Source organism: Scleropages formosus, chromosome 6, assembly GCF_900964775.1.
Source record: "Scleropages formosus chromosome 6, fSclFor1.1, whole genome shotgun sequence".
Lineage (NCBI taxonomy): Eukaryota > Metazoa > Chordata > Actinopteri > Osteoglossiformes > Osteoglossidae > Scleropages > Scleropages formosus.
In genome coordinates, this window is record NC_041811.1 from 12,780,267 (window position 1) to 12,801,393 (window position 21,127).

General features: G+C 42.3%; 1 protein-coding gene across 9 annotated transcripts in view; it reads left to right on the forward strand.

The window, feature by feature from the left end:
- traf2b (Tnf receptor-associated factor 2b) overlaps nucleotides 1-21,127 on the forward strand; it is a 29,999-nt gene continuing 8,872 nt past the window's right edge. The window contains exons 1-4 of one of the 9 annotated variants that reach the window (XM_018744831.2): nucleotides 1-681; nucleotides 15,764-15,980; nucleotides 19,008-19,086; nucleotides 19,623-19,721. In XM_018744831.2, the coding sequence (XP_018600347.1) occupies nucleotides 15,799-15,980; nucleotides 19,008-19,086; nucleotides 19,623-19,721 (360 nt within the window). In that variant the 5' untranslated portion in view covers nucleotides 1-681; nucleotides 15,764-15,798. Of the gene's footprint in view, nucleotides 682-8,689; nucleotides 8,952-8,973; nucleotides 9,195-11,554; nucleotides 12,497-14,144; nucleotides 14,439-14,897; nucleotides 15,286-15,763; nucleotides 15,981-19,007; nucleotides 19,087-19,622; nucleotides 19,722-21,127 lie in introns of those variants that run through there. The other 8 variants (XM_018744834.2, XM_018744835.2, XM_018744827.2 and 5 more) reach the window with 8 other exon arrangements.

Genomic DNA, 21,127 nt, shown 5'->3' on the forward strand with positions numbered 1-21,127 from the left:
ATGTGTGTGTGTTATAGATGGGCGCTGCGTAAGAGAGCCGACACGGCATTAGCGAAAGGAGAACTATAACCACTAGAGGGAGAGCACGGACTTGAAGGGTGTCTCGAGGCGAACTTCAAGTGCGCGACGTCGTGCGTCTCGCGGTAAAGCGGTGCCTTTGAAGTGTTCGTAAGGGCTCCTGTACCGACAACTGCGCGCGACGGACGGGCGGAACTTTATCAACAGCGGGGTGGCATGATAAAAAAACAAGTGAAGCTTTTATTCCAAGGAAGAAAACAAACTTTCACGCCAGGTGTTTCGCGAGGACGCGTAACTTTTTTTCACATGTTTGACGAAATACAACTGCAAGTGAAGTGGGAGGAAGATGGCAGACGATGCGTCCGGAGGACTGGAGGAGCTGAGCTGAGAGCTCCTGGTGTTCAAGTCAAGACCTCCAGTGGGATGCACAGTTAGTGAATACAGGCTGAGGCGATATTTTTCTATAAATTTTATGCGGCGTCCACCTGTGCACCGCCTAGCAGGAGCATGATGGAGCCGATGCCGCATGGGAGGTCTTCCGCGGGCGAAGTGTCCGAGAACGAGGTCGAAGGACCGGCGACGAGAGGCCGTCGCCGCGTCCTCGCTCCTTGGTTCTGTGCGCAACGAGGACGTCAGCTGTGTGCTTTGGCGCCTCAACTCAAGGTGAGCCTCCTCGCGCGCGCCGCCGCCCTGCTGTGTTCCCGGATGTTCGGTGGTCTGGACACGACTCCCAAGGGAGGCTGCAGTGCTGCTGCTGCTGGTGGTGTCGTGGTTGGAACGGCTGTGTGTCTTTGGTTCCAGAGTTGCCAGTTCGATCCCCGGCTCGGGCGGTAGTAGTACCCTCGAGCAAGCTGCAAGGTACTTGCCCTGCAATTGCTCAAGTACCTTCCTCCTCAGCTGTCTGTCTGGTATAATCTATTATCTAGCTGTGGCCCTGCGATGGACTGGTGTCCTGTCCAGGGTGTGCCCTCCACTGTCCAGGGGTAGGCCCTGGACTGGTTTGCCATGACCCTGGCCCAGTGGCCTATCCGGGACAAGCGGTTCTTGAAATTGGTTGGGAAAACCACAATGAGTTCTCCTTTTTTTTTTTTTTTGTGTTTCTTTTATGGATCATGGGAAGTCCTTGGGTGCGGTGGGTCGTCTCAGTACCTCCCAACTCCAGGGTTATGGGTTCGAATCAGACTCGGCCTGTGTTCTTTTCCCTGTACTCTCTGGAGATGTGCGTTTCATGCGAGTCAGTAATTCCCAACTGCCGTTAGTCCTGTGCGCGTGTGGGTTGCGATGAAGCGGTGCCGCGTCCAGGCCGTACCCCGCCTCGCTCTCCCCAGGATTGGCTCCGGACCGCCATGAATTTGTGTAACATTGGCACTTTGCGAAAATGGATGGATGAAGACATTGTCTTTAAAATGACTACTTTTGTTGCACACGTCCCTTTGGTGTTGGACTCTGTGTCTGTCTGAACGGGGTTTCAACAAATCTGGTGAAGGTGCAGCATCCGTGCCGCTGCTCGGCATAAAGCTGAGGGATCTGGGATCGGAATATGATGCATTTTAAACTCGTGGTGATGGTGCGCTGCCATGTATTATTCATGTCTTCACTGCAGAAGACTTTTTTCCTCAGCATTACGTGCAGTTTGTACAACTTGATGGTTATTAGAGCCATTCAGCTGCTAAACTAAAACCCACTGCGTGACCATCATTGAAAAAAATTAGGCCACTTTGCTGCCTTCTAACATTCTGTGAGCATAAGTTTGGATGTTAGTTATGCAAAATCAAATGAACACTAATCAGTTTTCAAGGATGTGCAAACACATATTATATGCACTGACAGTTAATGACGTCTCGACGCTAGTAGAGAAGACACGTCCGCTCCCGAACACGCTTACTGTATGTGTCTGACATTTGCATGTTTTCATTTAGCTGAGGGTTTTTTCCAAATAGATGTACATCTCAGAGAAAAATACAATCAGTGCATTACATCAACAGGTATCACTTTGAAAACTTCCTGAGCTAAAGACCAACAGAGTGTTGGAACACGTGGAGGATCTGCCACCATTATGGCATGTCTCCTGTTCTAACATTTGAAAACTGAATTTGCATTTACATTTATTCATTTAGCGGACGCTTGTTTACAAAGTCACATCTCGGAGGGCAACGCAAACTGTGCATTACATCAGCTGAAGGAGAGTTTTGGGTGCAGACATGTGATTCTTAAATACAGTCATTTGTCACATCCCACCATATGAAACGGTATACATCACACAAGTAGTTGTATAAAGGCTTTTCCATTATTAAACAAATTATTAAAAACTACACATTTGTCATATGTGTTTAAGGGGCATCAGGTGGTGTACTGTTTAGATCCGTTGCCTAGTAATCAAAGGACCTGAGTATGAATCCCTGCTCCTCCTGTGATACCCTTGAGTGTGGCACATACCATGAATGAATACAGTGAAAATTATTCAGCTGTAGATGAATGGGTGAATAATTGTAAGTAGCTCTGTGTTAAAACCTAACATTGTAAGTTGCTTTGAAGAAACTCATACTCTAAGTGAATAATGAGGGGAGAAGGGAGCGTGAGATCGGCTGCAGACTGGGAGCAGCGGCAGCAGTAATGCGGTCGCTGTACCAGTCTGTAGTGGTGAAGGGGGAGCTGAGCCATGAGGCGAAGCTCTCCATTTACCGGTCGATCTACGTCCCTACCCTCATCTATGGTCATCATCTCTGGGTGATGACCGAAAGAATAAGATCGCAGATACAAGCGGCTGAAATGAGTTTTCTCCGCAGGGTGTTGGGATTCACTCTCCCTGATAGGGGGAGTTGTTCGGACATCCGGGAGGAACTCGGAGTAGAGCCGCTACTCCTCCACATTGAGAGGAGACAGTTGAGGTGGTTTGGGAATCTGATAAGGATGCCCCCTGGGTGCCTTCCTTTGGAGGTATACCGGACACGGCCAACTGGGACGTGAAAATGGATGGGTGGATGAATTAATAATAATAATAATAATAATAACTTATGTGTGAGCCAAGTGCAGTTGATAGCATTTCCTGAGACGAGATTAAGTTCCACCGTAAAGACAGTTCAGCTTTCTAAAGTCCATGCAAAGAATGTACAAAAAGGATGGTTTTGTGAAGAGTCATTTTGCGGTGGAGGTAGATGAGGATGAATGAACGGGAGCTGAACAGTAGGGGGCAGTATGAGCTCATCAGTCACTGCTATCATCACCAGTAACGCATCAAGAGAAGTGAGGAAGAAGCCGTTCATCCTTCAGACGTGCTTGTTCACTTCGGGGTTGCCGAGGTCCTGGAAGCATGGGGTGTGAGGCAGGATATACCCTGGATGGGACGGCAGTCTACTGCAGGACGACCGCACGCACCTGTGCATTAAGGGCCGTTTACAGTCACCTGTTCACCTGAAAAGGCGTCTTTGGACAGTAGGAGGAAACTGGAGTGCCCGAAGAAAACTCACGTGGACATGCAGGAACATACGGTCTCTGCACAGACTGAGTGTGACTCAAACCGATGTCCAAACCCACTGGTTTGGGGAACTCGCTGCTTATGGTGGTGATCACCCTTCCTGAGAACTGGGATGCAGAGTCAGCAGATGGGCTGTAGGGATGTGCTCAGTTTTGTTCTGTTTCAAAAGTTAAAGTAAGGGCTGTTTCACATCTCGTTACCTTATTGTGCCCTTAGTCTTGGTTTCGTTGCTTTGTTTGACATTATACTTATAGTCTGTCTCCTGCCGCCCATACTTGGGTGTGTATAACCTCCACTGCGCCGCTGGCTCATTCAGGGGGAAGCAAGAAAAAAAAATCATTGGTTTTTGTGAAGTTTTATAAATTGTGGGTTTCTTTTACTGTGCTGCTAGTTCTTCTTCAGCACGTATTTGTTACCGCAGTCGGTGTCTCCTTCGCTATTGTATGTTTCGTCTCTCTGGGTATGGAACTTGTCAGGGATGAGATGCTAGTTTTGGTGGTGATTCTGCTGCCTTTTCATAACTTCGGGAAGGAAATGAATAACTAGATAATTCCCGGATATGTTAGCGATGAAACAGAAAAGGGAATAACAGGATAACGGCAGCAGACAGTGTAATTGCAGGATATTTCCTCAATTAGATAAATTTGGTTAGAAAAGTTTTGTAAGTGGCGCAGAGGGTTGAGCCGGTGCCCGCTGTGTAGCAGATCTGAGGTTCGAGTCCTGCTTGGGGTGCCTTGCGACGGACTGGCTTCCCGTCCTGGGTGTGTCCCCTCCCCCTTCGGCCTTGCGCCCGTGAGGCTCCGGTTCGCTGTGATCCCACTCAGGACAAGTGGTTGTTGACGATGGATGGATGGAAGTTTCCTAAGCGCAGTCCTCCCAAGAGGATCCCTCAACCAAAAGTAATTTGGTTTTAAATTCTGTAAAAATTTTGTGAAACGTAATCTGTTTTGCCCTGGAATTTTGGATTGGTTTGGTTTATTTCCTCTACCCCTTCAAGTCCAACTCGGGAGTTCCCCCATAGGAACGTCTGAAAAAGGGGGGAAAAAAAAAATTTAAGCAAAACACCTTTGTGGGTGTGTTGTCTGCAGGGACTGTTGCTGATCCGGAAAATGATATCGGGTACAAAAAAATTTGGGCAAAATAATTTGACTTTAAACTGCGGTCGATCCAGATCCTAAGAGGGGAAACTTAAGTTTCCTTTTCCCAAGTAACTATATTGCATCTCGTGACATACTTCAGATTTGTTGCAATACCTGGAGGAAACATCTGGACATACCAAACTATAAAGTCAACTTCATTGTTGTATGGGATTTCCATATTTGAGGAGTGATGTTGCAACAAAATTGCACAATTTTTTTTTTTTATTTCTAGATAAATATACAAAACTATGAGTTGCTGAGCTCACTGTGACAGTGAATTCAGCTCTTTGAAATAAGGTTCAATTACTATCCATTGGTGAGGGCTTGAATCCTTAGTGATTTATCCCTTTAGACGGGATAGACGGCCGTTGGTATTTCTCACTCTAATACATTGTGCCGTTTGCAAAGAAGCTATGTGGAAGATCGCAGTTTATGTTGGCGTCAGTTTGCCTGTGGTCTATCTCAGCAACTTAAGTGGAAACCCTGCCCTGAAAAATACCTAAAATTTCTGTTGCCATCATAAACACAATAAATGTAAATATCAATCATGAAGCCCATGTTTACTTGGTATAGTCCCCTGGATAAGTACTCTCCGTAGTATGGAGCATACAAACAGAATACCACGCGTTAGCTGAGTCATGACTGCGACAGGGTGGAGGTGCTGAGTGTTGGTGAGATGAAGAGAAATGACTCCGTCAGGGTGGATAGTTTGTGAACAAACACAAATTTTCTGTCATTGTTTAATATCTGTGCAGACAATTTAAAAGCCCAGGAGGGAACGCCTGAAACGGAAGGATAACCTTCAGCTCTTTTAAAAAGTTGACCTGGAAGGGCAGGTGTCAGTCAAATCTCTCTGAAGCCATGCTGGAAAGTTTCCTATAATTCGCATGTACTGCTGCGCCTATTTGTAAAGGAAATGGTGTATATTTGCACGTCGGAACAAACTCGGTGCTTACGTATACTGGCCGGTGCAGTGCGATGCTATTCATGGAAAGCCGATAATTCTTTTCTCGAGCTTCGCACTTGGGTGTGGGTTTGAATCCGGATCAGGGTGTGTTGTTTACACAGCAGAGCAAAGACATACGTAGTAGAAGGTTAAAGCACTTCCGTACCCTCCCTTGCCATGAAAACTGTGTGAGTGGACTCCAAGTTACATTATTCATTATAATTAATAATAATATATAAGTTACATTATTCATTATACATTATTCTATTATGGATTATTCTTTGATTATTTATGCCATGTATTTATTTAGCTGACACCTTTCTCCAAAGCAATTTATAGCGATAGGGTCGTACATTAAGCGACATTTACATGTATCGATTTAGCAGATTCTTTTCTCCAAAGCGACGTACATCTCACGGAAAAATACGAGTGCACTACATCAACATTCATCCATGTATACAGCAGGGTAACTGCAGTGGAGTGGCATCCTGTCCATGGTGTACCCCTCCTAGCCTAGCGCCCAGCGATTCTGGGATAGGCTCTGTACCGCTGACACTCTGACAAGGAGAAGCAGTTATGGAACGTGAACGAGTGGCTAATTTTCAGCAGGATAATTTTAATTGGGGCGTTTGGTCAGAAGTGCTACAGCAGGAGGGGATTTGAACCAGTGGGTCCTTCCAATTGAAGGGCGAGAGTTGTAACCACTACGCCACCTGCTGGCTCCCTCTCTACCCCCATTATATAGTACACAAAGCATCCGGTTAAATGGAAGCCTGGAAAATGAACTTTGCAGCATCATTGTCTTTATTGGCGCCTGTGCTAGAACATTCCCAGGTGTTTTATTGCCTCTACCGCTCTGTGCAATGTCATCTTATCTTTAGTGTTTGTCATTTAAGGCAAAGTTTATGGCTGGCCTTGGCAAAGGCAAGCCTTGCTCTTTTTTTAAAAAAAAAAAAAAAAAACCTTATTTGTTTCTGTGTTAAACGTGACTGATGAATAACCGTTATCATGCCGTGAACATGCGCGCTCTTAGCCCTACGGAGAACTTGGTGAATCCCTCCCTGTGTCGCCGCCAGTTGTGTGTCGCGCTTCGCTTAATTAATGAAGTGTTTTACTTAACTGGCTGCAAAGGTCATTGTTTTCGTCCTCGTGAAAGCAATGAAAGTGTAACTCACTGTAAGCGGCCGTCGCCACTTGTCTCAGCAGCTCAGCATCATCCAAGTTACGCGAATGGCAGAGATGTAAGGGGTCACGTAACGATCGGTAAACGCAAATGAAAGGGTGAGGTGGAGCTCAAAACGAAAACGACGTTAAAACCGTAAACAGTCGCGCGGGGAACCGCTGGGGTTCACCGGACTAGCGCTCGGCTTGGTGTCGGTTTCGCCAACAGCCTGGGGAGTTCCACTTTTGGTATTTTCTGGTCTTTTTTGGACAATAAATTTAATAGCTGAACTAAGTGGCTAAATCGCCGTGTGTGGGGTGAAATCCACTAGTCGTAGTCAGCGGGCCTTCGCTGAGTTCAAATTGCGTTTGTTTCGGGTTAGAACCGAACAGTGCCAGTGGCTTCGCACAACATTTTAAGTTGCCCTATGACAAGTTATGACCAATTAGAAAAACATTTTTGTGACTTTTCGGTCGTTAGGCAGGAGTCACGTTTTCAAGTTCCCGTTCTATAAATGTAGGGACTTTCCAGTTCGGGCATTAGTGACACCCGAGTCGTATCAAGGAGACGAATGAAGAACAACCTGCTTCAAGGACTTCCGGTCATCAGGCGCACTGACATGCGCACTCGGCTCTCTAAAGGGTGACGGGTGCTGTAGTGATTGGATCGTGTTATACGTGTCACGCTGCTGTGCGCTGTCTGGACTCCGCCAGTTACTTGAAAAGAAACGTAGCTACTTCGGCAGGATGGTTATAGTTTTTTGCATTATTATTTTTGTTGGTTTGCCTGATGTCTTTGTCCAAGGCGATTTACAGTGTTATAATAATGCAGTGTGTTATGTATTTCATAAATTTTAATTTTCAGTACATTTACATTAATATAGCAGACACTTTTCTCCGAACTTCCAATGAACTCTATCATGTCTATGTAGTGTTATCTGCCCACACACCTTATTCACCAAGGTGACTTACACTGCTAGATACACTTCTTACAATGGGTCACTCATCCATACATCAGTGGAATACACACATACTCTGGAGGAACCTGAACAGCATGTCTTTGGACTGTGGGAGGAAACCGGAGGAAACCCACGCAGAGACGGGGAAAACATGCAACCTCCACACAGACTGAGCAGGGATCGAACCCACGTCCTCTCGCACCAACTAGGCGCAGAGAGATGGCAGCGCTTCTCGCTGTGTCACCGCCCCGTCCGTTTATTCCTTCATACACAAGTGCTGAAAACCGACGCTTGTACCGCAAATTGTTGAAAGAATCACCCTCTTCGATCATAAATATGTTTGATGTAAAATGTTTATTGCAGAAATGTAGGCGAGTGTATCAGTTAATATGTAAATGATCTGAGGCCACGCGCGGTCAGAAAGACTCGTTTCACAGCGGCGCTGTTACTTTGTATTGAGGAATATAGTATAGTTTGAGGCAGCGGGAAGCCTGGTGTTTCCTGACCTAAGTGATGCCGTTTGATGACACTCCAGTGGAAAAAATACCATGCTGTATAAATGTCTACATTGACTTATGTCGCTCTCGCCTTGGATCAGTCAAATGTAATGTTAAGGCTTGCGCTCGCAACGACTGCACCTGGACGGGCGGTTTTCCATAGTGGCTTCCGCTTACACACACCATCTGAAACCGCTCGTCCCATACGGGGTCGCGGGGAGCCGGAGCCTAACCCGGCAACACAGGACGTAAAGCTGGAGGGGGCGGACACACCCAGGATGGGACGCCAGTCCATCACAAGGCACCCCAAGCGGGACTCGAACCTCAGACTCACCGGAGAGCAGGAACCGGTACAACCCGCTGCACCACCGCGCCCCCCTACTTCTGCTTATATACATATTTAATACATTGGTTGACGTATTATTATATGAATTTAATATATATAAGCAGAATTATATTTATAGATCCTGATGGCCATCTAGTTGAGCTAGTTGACTTTGACCGTCATCATCTTGAGCGTATTCTCCAACATCCTTGTGAACTGTACCGTAGAAATCTGACAGTGTTGCACCATCTTGCGAAAAAGCCTCGAAACAAATAGACAGATAAATGCATTTAAGAGAAGTAGTTGCCCTGGCTGGAAAAGAGACATATATTGTGTAGCTGAACCCTGAACTGGCTGAAGAGCTCTGTTACCCAATCGCTCGTAGCACGCGCTACGGCCACGCGCCCACTGACGTGCGCGTCGCGACGTCCGTACGTAAAATACGCCGTGGAGTGTTGTTGCTGTGTGTGCGCGCGTGTGTGGGGAGTACCGTCCCGAGGTGGTTCTTAATTGATAATTTCTGAGGATTATTCGAAATGACTATATTCATAGCACATTCAAATGTTTAGGGGAAATGTCTGTTATGGAGTACAAGAAGCCTTTATAAAGGGTGGAGCTAGAGCTCCGTACAAGAGGTGGACTGGAGCACAGCGCTTCCGTTGCAGCATTGTCTAGTAAGTAACAGGCGCGCGCGCACACACAGACAGACAGAGACACGTACAGGCAGAGACTCGCAAGCTTCTTCTCGCGGCATTCAGGGACGTGTGTGTGTGTGTGTGTGAGAGAGAAAAAAAAAAATACTTTTTAAAATCCGCTTCTATGAAGTGAAGGTCCACTGAGGCGTGGTGTGAATGGAGAGTGTTTTTCTCTGGCGTTCTGCTGTACAAAACAAAAGTTATTACTCTGTGGTAGTTAAAAATGATCCTCTTTGTGTTGGTCTGTTTGCATAAAACAGTATTGTAGAGAAAGGAGGGATTGTTGTTTAGATGGGAACGTGAAGTATAGATGCATTGAAATTTGCCTCTTTTTTTTTTTGGTGATATGTTGTGTATTTTTAGTACTTTGTCTACCACCTTTAAGGTTCCTCTAGTCTATGGGACTTTTTTTTTTTTTTTTTTTTTTGGTCTGTAGGCCTTTCTGTTACTAATCTTTCTTCTTGTTTGTTCAGGAAAGTACTGCATTATGGTACAGATATTGATGGTTTTAATCACATCACCTTATTTTCTCTCAATGTTGACTGTTTCTGCTATTAGCTTGTGCTGTTTTGAGGCCCCATGAGCTAATTTAGCTATTGACATCTATAATACACTAGCATTAGAAAGCCACAGGGAGTGGTGCCATCTACAGCATTTCTGTTGGTCTTTGACCACATGGGCTCCATTTCTGCATTGTATCAAGAAATTGGTCACAAATTTTCCAGCCTTCAGTGAAACTTGAATTACTAAAGGTTAACAAATTACTGTAGCTAGCTTTCGTGCCATAATTCTCTCACAGTAAGTGAAATATTGTCTATCAGGCAAAACACAAAGCAAAGTAGCTTGCTAAGCTTTAGTTAAAGTGCCAACTATGCACTGAAGAGATAACCGAGAGTAAGTGGAACATTTGGGCTGAATGTGCAGTTTGTGTTTTTCTTGAGATGCTTAATTGTAGTAATGTTCCTATAACATGGTGACTGGTGTTTTTTGAAGCTGCACCCACAAATGGCTGTTGTTACAGTCATTAAAGCATAATGCTGGGCTTCTCCGTGAAAATAGCATGGTAACCCTTTCCTTCATTGTAAGAAGTAAACAATGGATATGGTATTGTAAGTGACTGGTCATCTCTGTGGTTTGTTCACTGGCTGATTGGGGCTGTGGTGTTGTTTTCTGCCTGCATCTTCAGGTTTAAGTCTATTAGGTCATTTTACTTTGCGGGTGCGTATGTGGCATCCACTGAGTTGTCAGATACTGGCAGTCCAAGGTATACATTCAGAATAAATATGCCTTATTTAGTCAGTGCTGCTCCTTCTGAGCAGCTTCATGTGACAAGCAGTGTGTAAAGGAGTCAGGCTAGCGTGACTGCGATTCATTGTCCTGCTTGTGCAGGCTCTGCAGCCACTATAGACAATGGGTATTACATGAACTTTAAAAGGATTACTGCAGAGTGGATGTTTCATTGTTAGTTCTTATTTTAGTTAATTGTCTTCCAAGACTTGACAGTTTTTGTGTTACAACTTGATAAAACTGTGTGCAATTTTTCATTCTGCCCAACACTTAGAGTAAAGGTCTTAAAAAAATTTTGATATAAGGTTGTAATATTATCTCCATCAGTGCATATGGTGACAGGTCAGTAAATAGCCTGTTGCTTGAATCTGAGTGTTCAGAGAGGTCTCATGTAACAGGTTAACAGCAATAAGCTGTTCTGTCAGGTAGAGCTCTCCATTTAAAAATGACCGTGCAAATAAGACGGGGATGGTTTATTACGTTCATGTTTCGTAAGTCAATTAATCTTAAGTCTTTGACCTGAATCCAGGACTTGCCCTTCGGAAAGTAGTCAGGTTGGCAACTGTGAAGGTCACTGTGTGACACGGTAGGATTTGGCTTGTTGAAGGTAGGCAGAAGTAATTAATTAATTATTAAGCCTTTGTCAAGATATAACACTGCGATTCACATAAAATAGAGATAAGGTATTTGTTATTCATATGGGTACCATGTAATAGCTTGCTTGGGACTTGCAACCTGGGGCACAACAACATGCATTAGTTAAGCAAGTGTTTAGTATTGCATTACCCTGGAATACAAGAAATCTGAGAAGAGCCAAACCCTGAATTCTCTACCTTTACTGTCACAAGAGGGGGTGCAGTTGCACAGCAGGCTTGGCCGGGTCCTGCTCTCTGGCGGGTCTGGGGTTCGAGTCCCACTTGGGGTGCCTTGTGATGGAGTGGCGTCCCATCCTGCGTGTGTACCCTCCCTCTCCAGCCTTATGCTCTGTGTTGCTGGGTTAGGCTCCAGTTCACCACGACCCCACTCAGGACAAGCGGCTTCAGACAGTGTGTGTGTGTGTGTGTGTGTGTGTGTGTGTGTGTACTGTCACAAGTGGATCACCACATGCTGTACCCATGATCTGAATATTTTACATTAGTCTGCAAGATTTGGGTTTCTTAAAATAAACATTTTTCTTCAGTTCAGTGCAGTGGCCCCTCCTAGCGTTTATGTTAGTAACTCATCACAATTTGTCAAATTATGTCTTAACAAGGACATGAATGAATAACAACACAATGCAAATCTCATTCTTTTTGAGTTCATCCAAACCAGCTACCCTGTAGTGCTTGCACAAATTAGTAGGTTTGTGTAAAGCATTGGCAAAAATAACTTGCCTCCCCATTTTGCTTGTCACCTACTGCTGGGAAAAATACATTTATACCATATGTTACAAACATTGAAGATATGTATTTTTGAACATATAAACATTTAGTACTTTTCATTTTCATCATTTAATTTTCAGAATTTTTCTTAGTTTCCAATCTAATATGGCCTGCAAATCTGTTTTTTGACATTAGAGGGCAAAAGCGCAATCATAGAATATAAAGCCAATTGGTGCTGTGGGCAGTGCTGCATCTCAACTGTACAGCTGCAAATTAACCTGGTGTATTTTTTTTTTTTTAATTTAAGTATTATTATTACATCCAAGACTTTTACAGAAACACACCAGTGAATACGTAGAGGCATGTGTCTATTATTACTCCTTTTTAACTGGAAACTTAAAATTACAGGGTACTGAATAGATGATGTGTTTAGGTGACCCATTAGTCGTTTCCTCGTGGCCACTTTTTGTAGAAGTTTATCGTTAGACGTGTGATCGGCATTTAAGGTGAAACACTTTTTAGTTAATTTTTCCCAAGAGATGCTCATTACCCTGCAACTCGCTCACCTTTGGTTCATGCTGCTGAGCTGCCTGATGTCTCGTGTGTAAAGAGGAGCAACACACTGAACAGGAGGTTGTGTAGATGATGTATTTGTTATATTCAGTTATTTTAAAGTACACTTAGTTTTTTTTTTTTTTTCATGCTAATGAAAGATTAAGATGTTAAGATTTTTTTTTCCCCCCTCTCGTAGCTGCTGGATTTACAAAGAGTTACAAACATACTTCTGGTCACAGAAGTGTAGGTTCCTGAAATGATTGTACTCAAAAAGTCACATACAGGGAATTTACGCATTGACATTGTTTCTTAATGGGTCCATTACTGTAAATGTTGCAGGAAACAAAAAGAAAAAAAGCCCATAACAAAGAAAGCAGAAATGGGTAAAATGAGGAAAGTGCAGACAGGGATGTTAGAGTAACTAGCTTTTTAATTTCTTTTCTAACTTTTCTCTTGATTGTTAGTTTATCTATAATGCTGTAGATGAGAGGATTGTGGGTTGTTTTTATGTAAAATGGAGTTAGAAACATTTTCTGTGTTTTAGTCACTGTGTTCGATCCCTTGTGAAATCTTAAATTGACTAACCAGCTTTCTTGTGAGTCATGTCATGCTACTTTGACCTGCTTTCAGGTCATCCAAGTCATTAGTTTGAATATGCAAGAAAAAATTTATTTGTAGATTAGTGTAGTTCAGTTCACTTTTACAGAAACAGAAGTGACGCTAAAGGAACTAATTGAACTGAGATGAACATGGCTTTATTTTTTGTGCAATATAGAAAAGATATTTTTTAAAATTTGTTTCTAATTTTATCAATTAATTTAATAAACCCAAAGAAAAATTAAAGTAAAAATAAGGAAACCAGTATTTTTATGTTTTAGCTGTTTGCTGCAAGCTGTACATTTTGAAGACATTAAATTTACATTTATTCATTTAGCCGAGACTTCTCTGAAGTGACATCTCACAGAAAAATGCAATGAGTGCGTTACACTAACAGAAAGAGGGGCTCAAAATGCAGACGTGTGCTTCTAAAGCACAGTTAATTTGTTACTTTCCACATCACACGAGTAGCTGCCTAAAGGTTTATCCATTAATGGACGATTTCTAACTACAAAATTGTAACAGACATAGTGCATAAAAGTTTATCCACTATTCAGCAGTTGTGATCACAAAGTTATTGAGCATAAATATTTAACGTGCACTTAAGAGATCATGGGAGAAGTAAGTCCAGTAGAGATGAGACGTGTGATTTCCGCCATCTTTCAGCTTATTGGCTAGTTTGAAAAATGCTCTTCCCGAGTTTCAGGATGTTTACTTCCTAGTACATTGGATTGCGCAAAATGAAGAAGTCCTTTTTTTTTTTTTTTTCTTTCTTTACTAGTGACTGAAAGTCTTGCAACAATGTTGCAAAAAATGTTATTTTTTTTTCCTTTCAAATGAATTACCATACCTATTGATTTACTTGCTTTTTGACATTTTACACCATCTGTTGTTCATCTTAAAATATGTCTTGCAGTGTGGCCTTCAAGGTTATGTAAATTAATGGTGTTTTTCCATTCAGTTTGTTCTTCACGTTGACACTGGCTCCTCATCTTACAGGCACAGTTGGGACCGGATGCCTGTTTGTAATTGTATTTTGTTTGTAACTACAAAGTCACTTTTACCAAGTCAGTTAAATAAGTAAAAATAATATAATCTTAATACCGACACTTATCTGCTTATTTTTTTATTCTATTATCTCTAGCTACCTTAAAGTTAACAAATTTTGAAATACTGGAAACAAATACATTATTTCCACAGTCTTTCATTTAATCCTGATTGCTGATTCATGCATGTGCAGCATTTATCTTATTACCATTTTCAGCTGTCTTTATTACCTCCATTTTGGTCTTTGTGACAGCTATAAACCATTGTCATTAGTCTCCAACACTCAGGAACATTATAAACACTGCTGAAGTTTGCTGAATTAAGTTGTTCTCCAACTATTCTGTTTCGGTGTGCTTGACTGCCAACTGCCGGCTTGGTGGGTAATCACAGATCACATTTGCTCTGCTGAAAACAGACATTCTGAAATATAGATATACAAATATCTATTTGCATTTTTGAAAAATTGGTATCTTGTAAAAGTCCTAAGTTGACCATTAATAACCCAAAAATAAAGTCTGAGTACTTTTAGTTGGAGAATACAATGATGTGAGTGTGAATGGAAGTAGGAGTACTGGCAATCCCTTTTCTTGCTTTTTTTTTTGGTCACTTTAAGAGTTGTGTAGTCCTTGCTTCAGGTTTGTTTAATCTTCAGATATTTATTCTGAAACTTCTCAGAATTCTTTTACTTTGTTCCGTTTTTGTCAGCTCTCACATTCACTTTGTCTTTTCGACTAAGCTACTGTTCTAGAGATGAGCATGGGTTTTATTCCATAAAGCCAATGACAAACAAAATGTTGTTCATTTTGCTTGTTTGTAATAATTTTTTTATTCAGTAATGTATTTATTTCTGAATGGTTAATTGAAAAGTACTAATGAAAACATTTATTTCAATATATATCCTTGATTTCATCTTAATTTCTTCCAACCTAACATGACTTACAGTATATACATATGTAATGTTAGTTCAAATGTCATATTACAGTTAATCTCCTAGTTGTACTCCCATTTTTGCTCAGCATACAAAGCATCATTGACTCAGCTATGTTAATGGTTAGCTGAGATTACGTGTTGCCCAGTTTCATTAGTTTTCCCTCACTAAGTCTTCCGAAATGCAGACATTTCTCAGTATTGATCATGAACATGTTGTGCCTGATATTCACAACAAAACTTTCTCTTTATGTTCCTTTGCTGTTCTGTTCGTTCCCACTCGCTCCCTTTTCTAGGTGAGTCACAGTGTACTTTTCTCTGATAATATAAATTCAAGGAACTAGATTTTAGAGCTGCTGATTGTTGCTTTTTAATAAAATGGAGCTACAGTGTCACTTCTGGATGAAAAGGAGATAAAATGTGCTGCAAATTCGACAGAACTAATCAAAATACACAGTCCTGTAACAATTCAACTGAATTTTACTGTCTTTTATTAATTGAAAATAGTTAACATTTTTGTGTTATCAACACAGAGGAGCATTCAGATGTTAATGATTGCAGGCAGGAAAACATCAGCAGTGAATCTCTCATATCAGCTTATTAGTCTTACTGATTGCTTGCTCTTTTACTTGATTATACACCTGAAAGTATTTACTAGAATAACATTAAATGACGGTAGGCTGCCCTTGTGATTTTAACCAGCAGATTTTAGGGTTTGAAAGAGCAGCCTGTGTGCTGGTGTATGTAGTTTCTAAGATGCGTGCTTTTTCCCAGCAGGACGACTGCGTGGCGCCTGCTGATGGAAGGCCATGGCCCGCGTGTCCCCAGCCCCAGACCCAGATCCCGCCCCAGTGGGAATGCCGCAGCAGATCCTTGCTGTTCCCATGCAGAGCAAATACCAGTGCCAGCAATGCCACGAACTGCTGAGGAGGCCTGTCCAGGCCTTGTGTGGCCATCGATTCTGTGTGCGCTGCCTAGCGCAGCTCACCAGGTACCTTTTACCTCCTCCTGCCCATGTCCATGCCCATTTCTATGCCCTGACCACTTCCCATGTTTTTTTTCCTGGCCCCCGCATACACCCACTCTCACAAGCTGAGTTGAGCTCAGCCTGGACAGGTCCAGCTTGCGTCTCTCTCTTCTTTACCTGAGAAACATGGCTTCTTCCTGCTGGATGCAAAGTTGTTAACGCAGGATGTGTGTCACTGGAGATCAGCTTGGGCCACACTGTTTCAGTAGCACAATGCGGAGCTAAGGAACACTGTAGATGATTTCCAAAGAGGATTATGGATGACTCACCAGCAAGACAACGCAACTTTTTTGGATGCTTTGCTGCCCCTGGCTCTATACGTGTGACCTTTGTCTTGCGTGTGGTCTTCCAAGCCCAAGGAAGATATAATACAAATGTTGATATTTTTCTTTTCATATTTTACATTAGCTGCTAGTACCAAATTAAAGAAAAAGAAAGAAAAATAAAACTGAAACTCCATTTGTTGTTGAGTATTGCTTACCAATTTTTGCAGTATAATTGTAATGCTGTTTTTTCGCTGTGTGGATACCTAACACTCGCACATTTTCTGTCATTTGCACACTGACTCCTCAACTGATAACGTTTCTCTGTGTCATCAGACATTAGGTTACAACTTAGGATTCTCTCATGGTTGAGTTGCTGAAACCCAGTACTTTACTGAAACAGTTTATCTGCACAAAGCAAGTAAAACAGCTGAGTAAGTTCATTTCTGCTTCTCTAGTGTTTGAGAGTTCAAATGAATGCAGTACAACTCCTAACTTGGATGTAATTGGTGATCTTAACCAGAAGAAGCACACCTACTCTTTCGTTTGGTTTAGCGTTGTTGCAAAACTCTGTTTTTACTCCTTTGCTATCTCTAAATGTTGCACAGTTGAGCAAATGGTTTTTAGATGTGGTGGCGGTTGGCTGTGTTTGGGAACACCTACACGGCTCAACTGAAAAAGCAAGATGTACAGATGCATAGCTATTGAGGAAGCTACGTGTTGCAGCAAAGAAGAAAAACGTGTAGAACATGTTCAGGATGGATTACTGCAAATGTGTTTGTGAGAGATCAGCAACTAAGCTGTCGCATAGTGAATCTGACATCTTGAAGCAATGCGATTAGCATTGTGGTTTTGGTTAACTCGGCTACTCCCCCAGTTCAACAGAAGATGCCACAAGTGATTTTCAGTAAAGCACAATCAACAGATTAAAGCTGTGTCAGCTTGCTTTTTATTATTGCTGTTTTCCTGGTGATTTTATTTCAGTTTTGTTTCAGCCAGGTCCTGGCTCAAGGCCATTACAGTTATGTCGTATTATCATAACTGAAACAGGTTTGCCGTTTTACAAATGCTGTCAGTGGTGCAGGACCCCTGTAAGTTTCTCTGCAAGTCGGTGAAAACGGTGGCTTGCCGTGCATTGAGCACAACTGTGGTCCGTTTGTTCGTCACCAAGCAGACGCTGCCATTTCGCCTTCAGTAGTAAGGGGGCCACCTGCTTCTAAAAATGTCCAGTATTTCCACCCGTAGGGTGTTTTCTTTCCACAAGTGAGACTTTTCTGATGAACGGTACTGAAAAGGAAGCGTAGGGGTATTCGGCGCTCTTTGAAATCGCGCTGCCAACAAGGATGCCATTGAACTGGAAACTGGAAGTGGGGATTGTGCTTCTAAAATGCAGAGGTTTGGGGATTTCCATTGCGGGCACCTGTCAGTAAGCAGGCCTTTTTATTTTACCCACCATGTTTACTTGTGCATTTGAATTCAGTATTTAAACAGGAAAACGGGTTCACCAGGTGTGCCTGCAAAACACATGGTTGTGATCTGGAAATCTGGCCACTGTGCAGCTTGCAAATGGGAATTCACCTGACGGTAAAGCAGAAGTTGCTTGTGCGGCTTGACCAAGGTTTTTGTTGCCTAGTTTGCAGTTTGTTTAAGGCTTACTGCTGTAAAAATTGTCAGCAAACACGAAAGTGCCATTTCTCAGCTTACATTGACGTTTAGTCATTTAGCAGATGCTTTTCTCCAAAGTGATACACGTATCGGAGAAAATACAATGCGTGCATTACATCAGCAGAAACAGACCTTTGCAGATGCATGATTCTTAAATACAGTTTGTTTCTTTCCACCATATGAACCAATAGCATATATCACACGAGTAGCTGCATAAAGGTTTACCAGAATATCGACAATACCTAATCACATTCCTAATAATTTTTTTTCTTTTTTTTTTCTTTTTCTGATCTTATGAACTGCCAACCCTTTCCTGATGTAGCGTAAACATAATTCATTCCTTCTTCAGGGCATTTAAGAATATTTTTGCAGACTTTGTAACGCTGCTATCTAATTCACTCACTATTGTTACCTGCTTGAAAAGCGCTCTAATTATATGGAAATAAAAGATCTCACATTCCAGCTCTCCTTAAATACAATAGTCTTTCTGCTTTTTGAATTAAAAGCTCAGGTATCTTATTTCTTCAGTTCTTGCTTACGTTTAACAGACGCTTTTCTCCAAAGCGGCTTACAGTGTTAAGCTACTTACAAATATTTTTCCACTTATACACCTGGGTAATTTTTGCTGAAGCAGTTCAGGGTAAGTAGCTTACTCAAGGGTATTGCAGCTGGTGGTGGGATTTGAATCTATGATCTTTGATTCTGAAAGCAGAAGCTCTAACCACTACACTATCAGCTGCCCCCAAAAACTGAAATCTGATGTTTTATATTCTGTGCATCCAGCTTGTTCACATCAGAGTGCGTATCTGTGATGTTTTTATTCTTTAGTTGTTACTGTCATATTGTGGGAGGATGGCAAGACTTCTGAACAAAATTAATGTTAGTCTGAAAAAATATGACAATCCATTATTGTTAACATCTGTCGTCTGTGTGTGTGTCGCCTATCGAATCTGCCAAGGATGTTTGTGGGAATGTGGGGGGTCCTCCTTGCTCAGAAGGTCTTTCAGTTTCCTGACCGGTGCAGTTAAAAGCACACCGTGCGTATGCCTCTCTCCTTTGCCAGCTCAGGACCCAAGCCCTGCGAAGCCTGCAGAATCGAGGAGATATTCGAAGAGCCCCTCTCCATTCTCAACAGCAGCGATGTAAGTTTAGTTAGTTGGAAAACACAACTCTTTGGCCTTGTATTTGCTGAAATGCAGATGTGGAGAAAAAGGGGGAGCTCAGAGTTTTCAGTTTCTTATTTTTACAGTTGAGTGAGAATAGTGGCAATATAAATTCAGCAGGGAAACTGAGCTAAATCAAAAAAGCTGAACTGGGGACAGACGGGGACATTTTTATAATTTTTTTTTTTCTCTCTTTCTGGAATTACAGGGTGGGGCTGTCTCTTGTGGTTCCCACCCTGCTAGTTGTTTTTGTTGAAATGAGAACCTGCTCATCAGTGCTCCAATTATCTTCTTTGTCTAAGATAGGCTAAATAGAGAGGCTGTCCAGGGGTCTACTCATGGTTTCATTGCAGGCAAGAACAGTGCAGAATTTCTATGCCACGCCCTCTTTAATCCATTGGGGTTTAAGTATGATGGTTTGATCTTTGTGGGATTTCAAAACCGTAGATTAGAGGACAGCTGCACCCTTTGCTTTGAATTATATGAATAGTCTCTGTGCTCTGCTTCCCACCCAGGCATTCCCAGACAATGCTGCAAGAAGAGAGATCGAAAGCCTCCCTGCCAACTGCCCCAATGAGGGCTGCTCCTGGAAAGGACTTGTTAAGGAATATGAGGTATATTTGTGTATGCATGTGTGTTTATACCTCCATAGGACTATTGTTCCTATTGGAATAATCACAAGAATAATGGATGCTGCTTGCTGTTTCTGTTTCATCTTCATAGTTGACTAAGACTCATTCAAAGCATATATTTTTGTCTCATTTATACAGCTGCCTGTTTTCTTGGGGTGAATAAAGTCCTTTGTTTGAGACTTTAGTGTAAGAGCTTAATTGATAGGCTTCAACATATCCCCTCTATCTTCAAAGTTCATTTCAAAAGGAAGGGAACAAACATTCAAAATATTTTAGATTACTATTCATCCGAAGTAGTTCATTCAGATCACAGACGCTGTGAGTAGGAGGATGCGGTCAGGACACATTACTCAGAAATCCCCTGTCTGCCTGCCAGCTGGAAGCTGGAAAGTACCAAGAACTCATAGCAGTTTTTTTTTTTTTTTTTTATTTTTATTTTTATAACCAGTACTCTGTTATTCTTTCAGTTCGCGGTTATTCGTGGCATCGGCATTGTGTGTTCTTTATTTTTAATTGGGCCACATAATTAAATTTTGACCATTGTGTTAGGAGCAAGTGAGAAGAATGGCGTTGCTGGGGCCATTAAGCTGGCTAAACCTTTAAAATATCTGGAAACCCCCACTAGTAAGTTTTTATGACTCAGCTGTGGTGTCTACAGGCACGGTAGTAATCATGCATGTTTGTGATCAGCATCACTGCCTGTTTGATCTCAGCATTGCTCATGATTTCCCCCCCCATAATTGCGACCGCAAACTGCATGACCTCTATCTTTAGTGATGGGATACGGTATGGTTATGGCCTGCAGCGAGAAGATAATGATAGCTAACTAACTGCAGGTAACAAATGTGGACATGGCAGCATAACAACATTCTTAATCAGTGCCTTTGCACGAAACCCTACACACCTCCAACCGCTTAAGAAAACTCTAGTTACTTTTAGACAGTTTTAGAGTACAGGCGCGCCCTGATTTACGATGACTCGACTTGCGATTTTTTCGACTTTACGATGGTGGGCTGGCAATAGACATTCAGTAAAAACCGTACTTCAGTTTTTGAGTTTAGATTTTTTTTTTTTTCCCCGGGCAAGCAATACGCAGAATGATACACGCTCACAATGCTGGGCAGCGACAGCGATCCGCATCTCCCATTCTGTCACGCGGAAGGTGTATTGAATGTATCTTCAACTTACGATGGGTTTTGGGGAACGTTACCCCATCGTAAACCGGGGACCACTTGTATTACGTGTGTGTCTTCTGTACTCATCAAATTTAAGAATTCAAATATTTGAGCCTTTTGTAAAAGTAATACTTATAAAAGTGACTTTATAAGTAAAAACATGCGAGCTGTGTAATTATTTCAATGTGTCTGCATACGCACTCAGTAACCAAA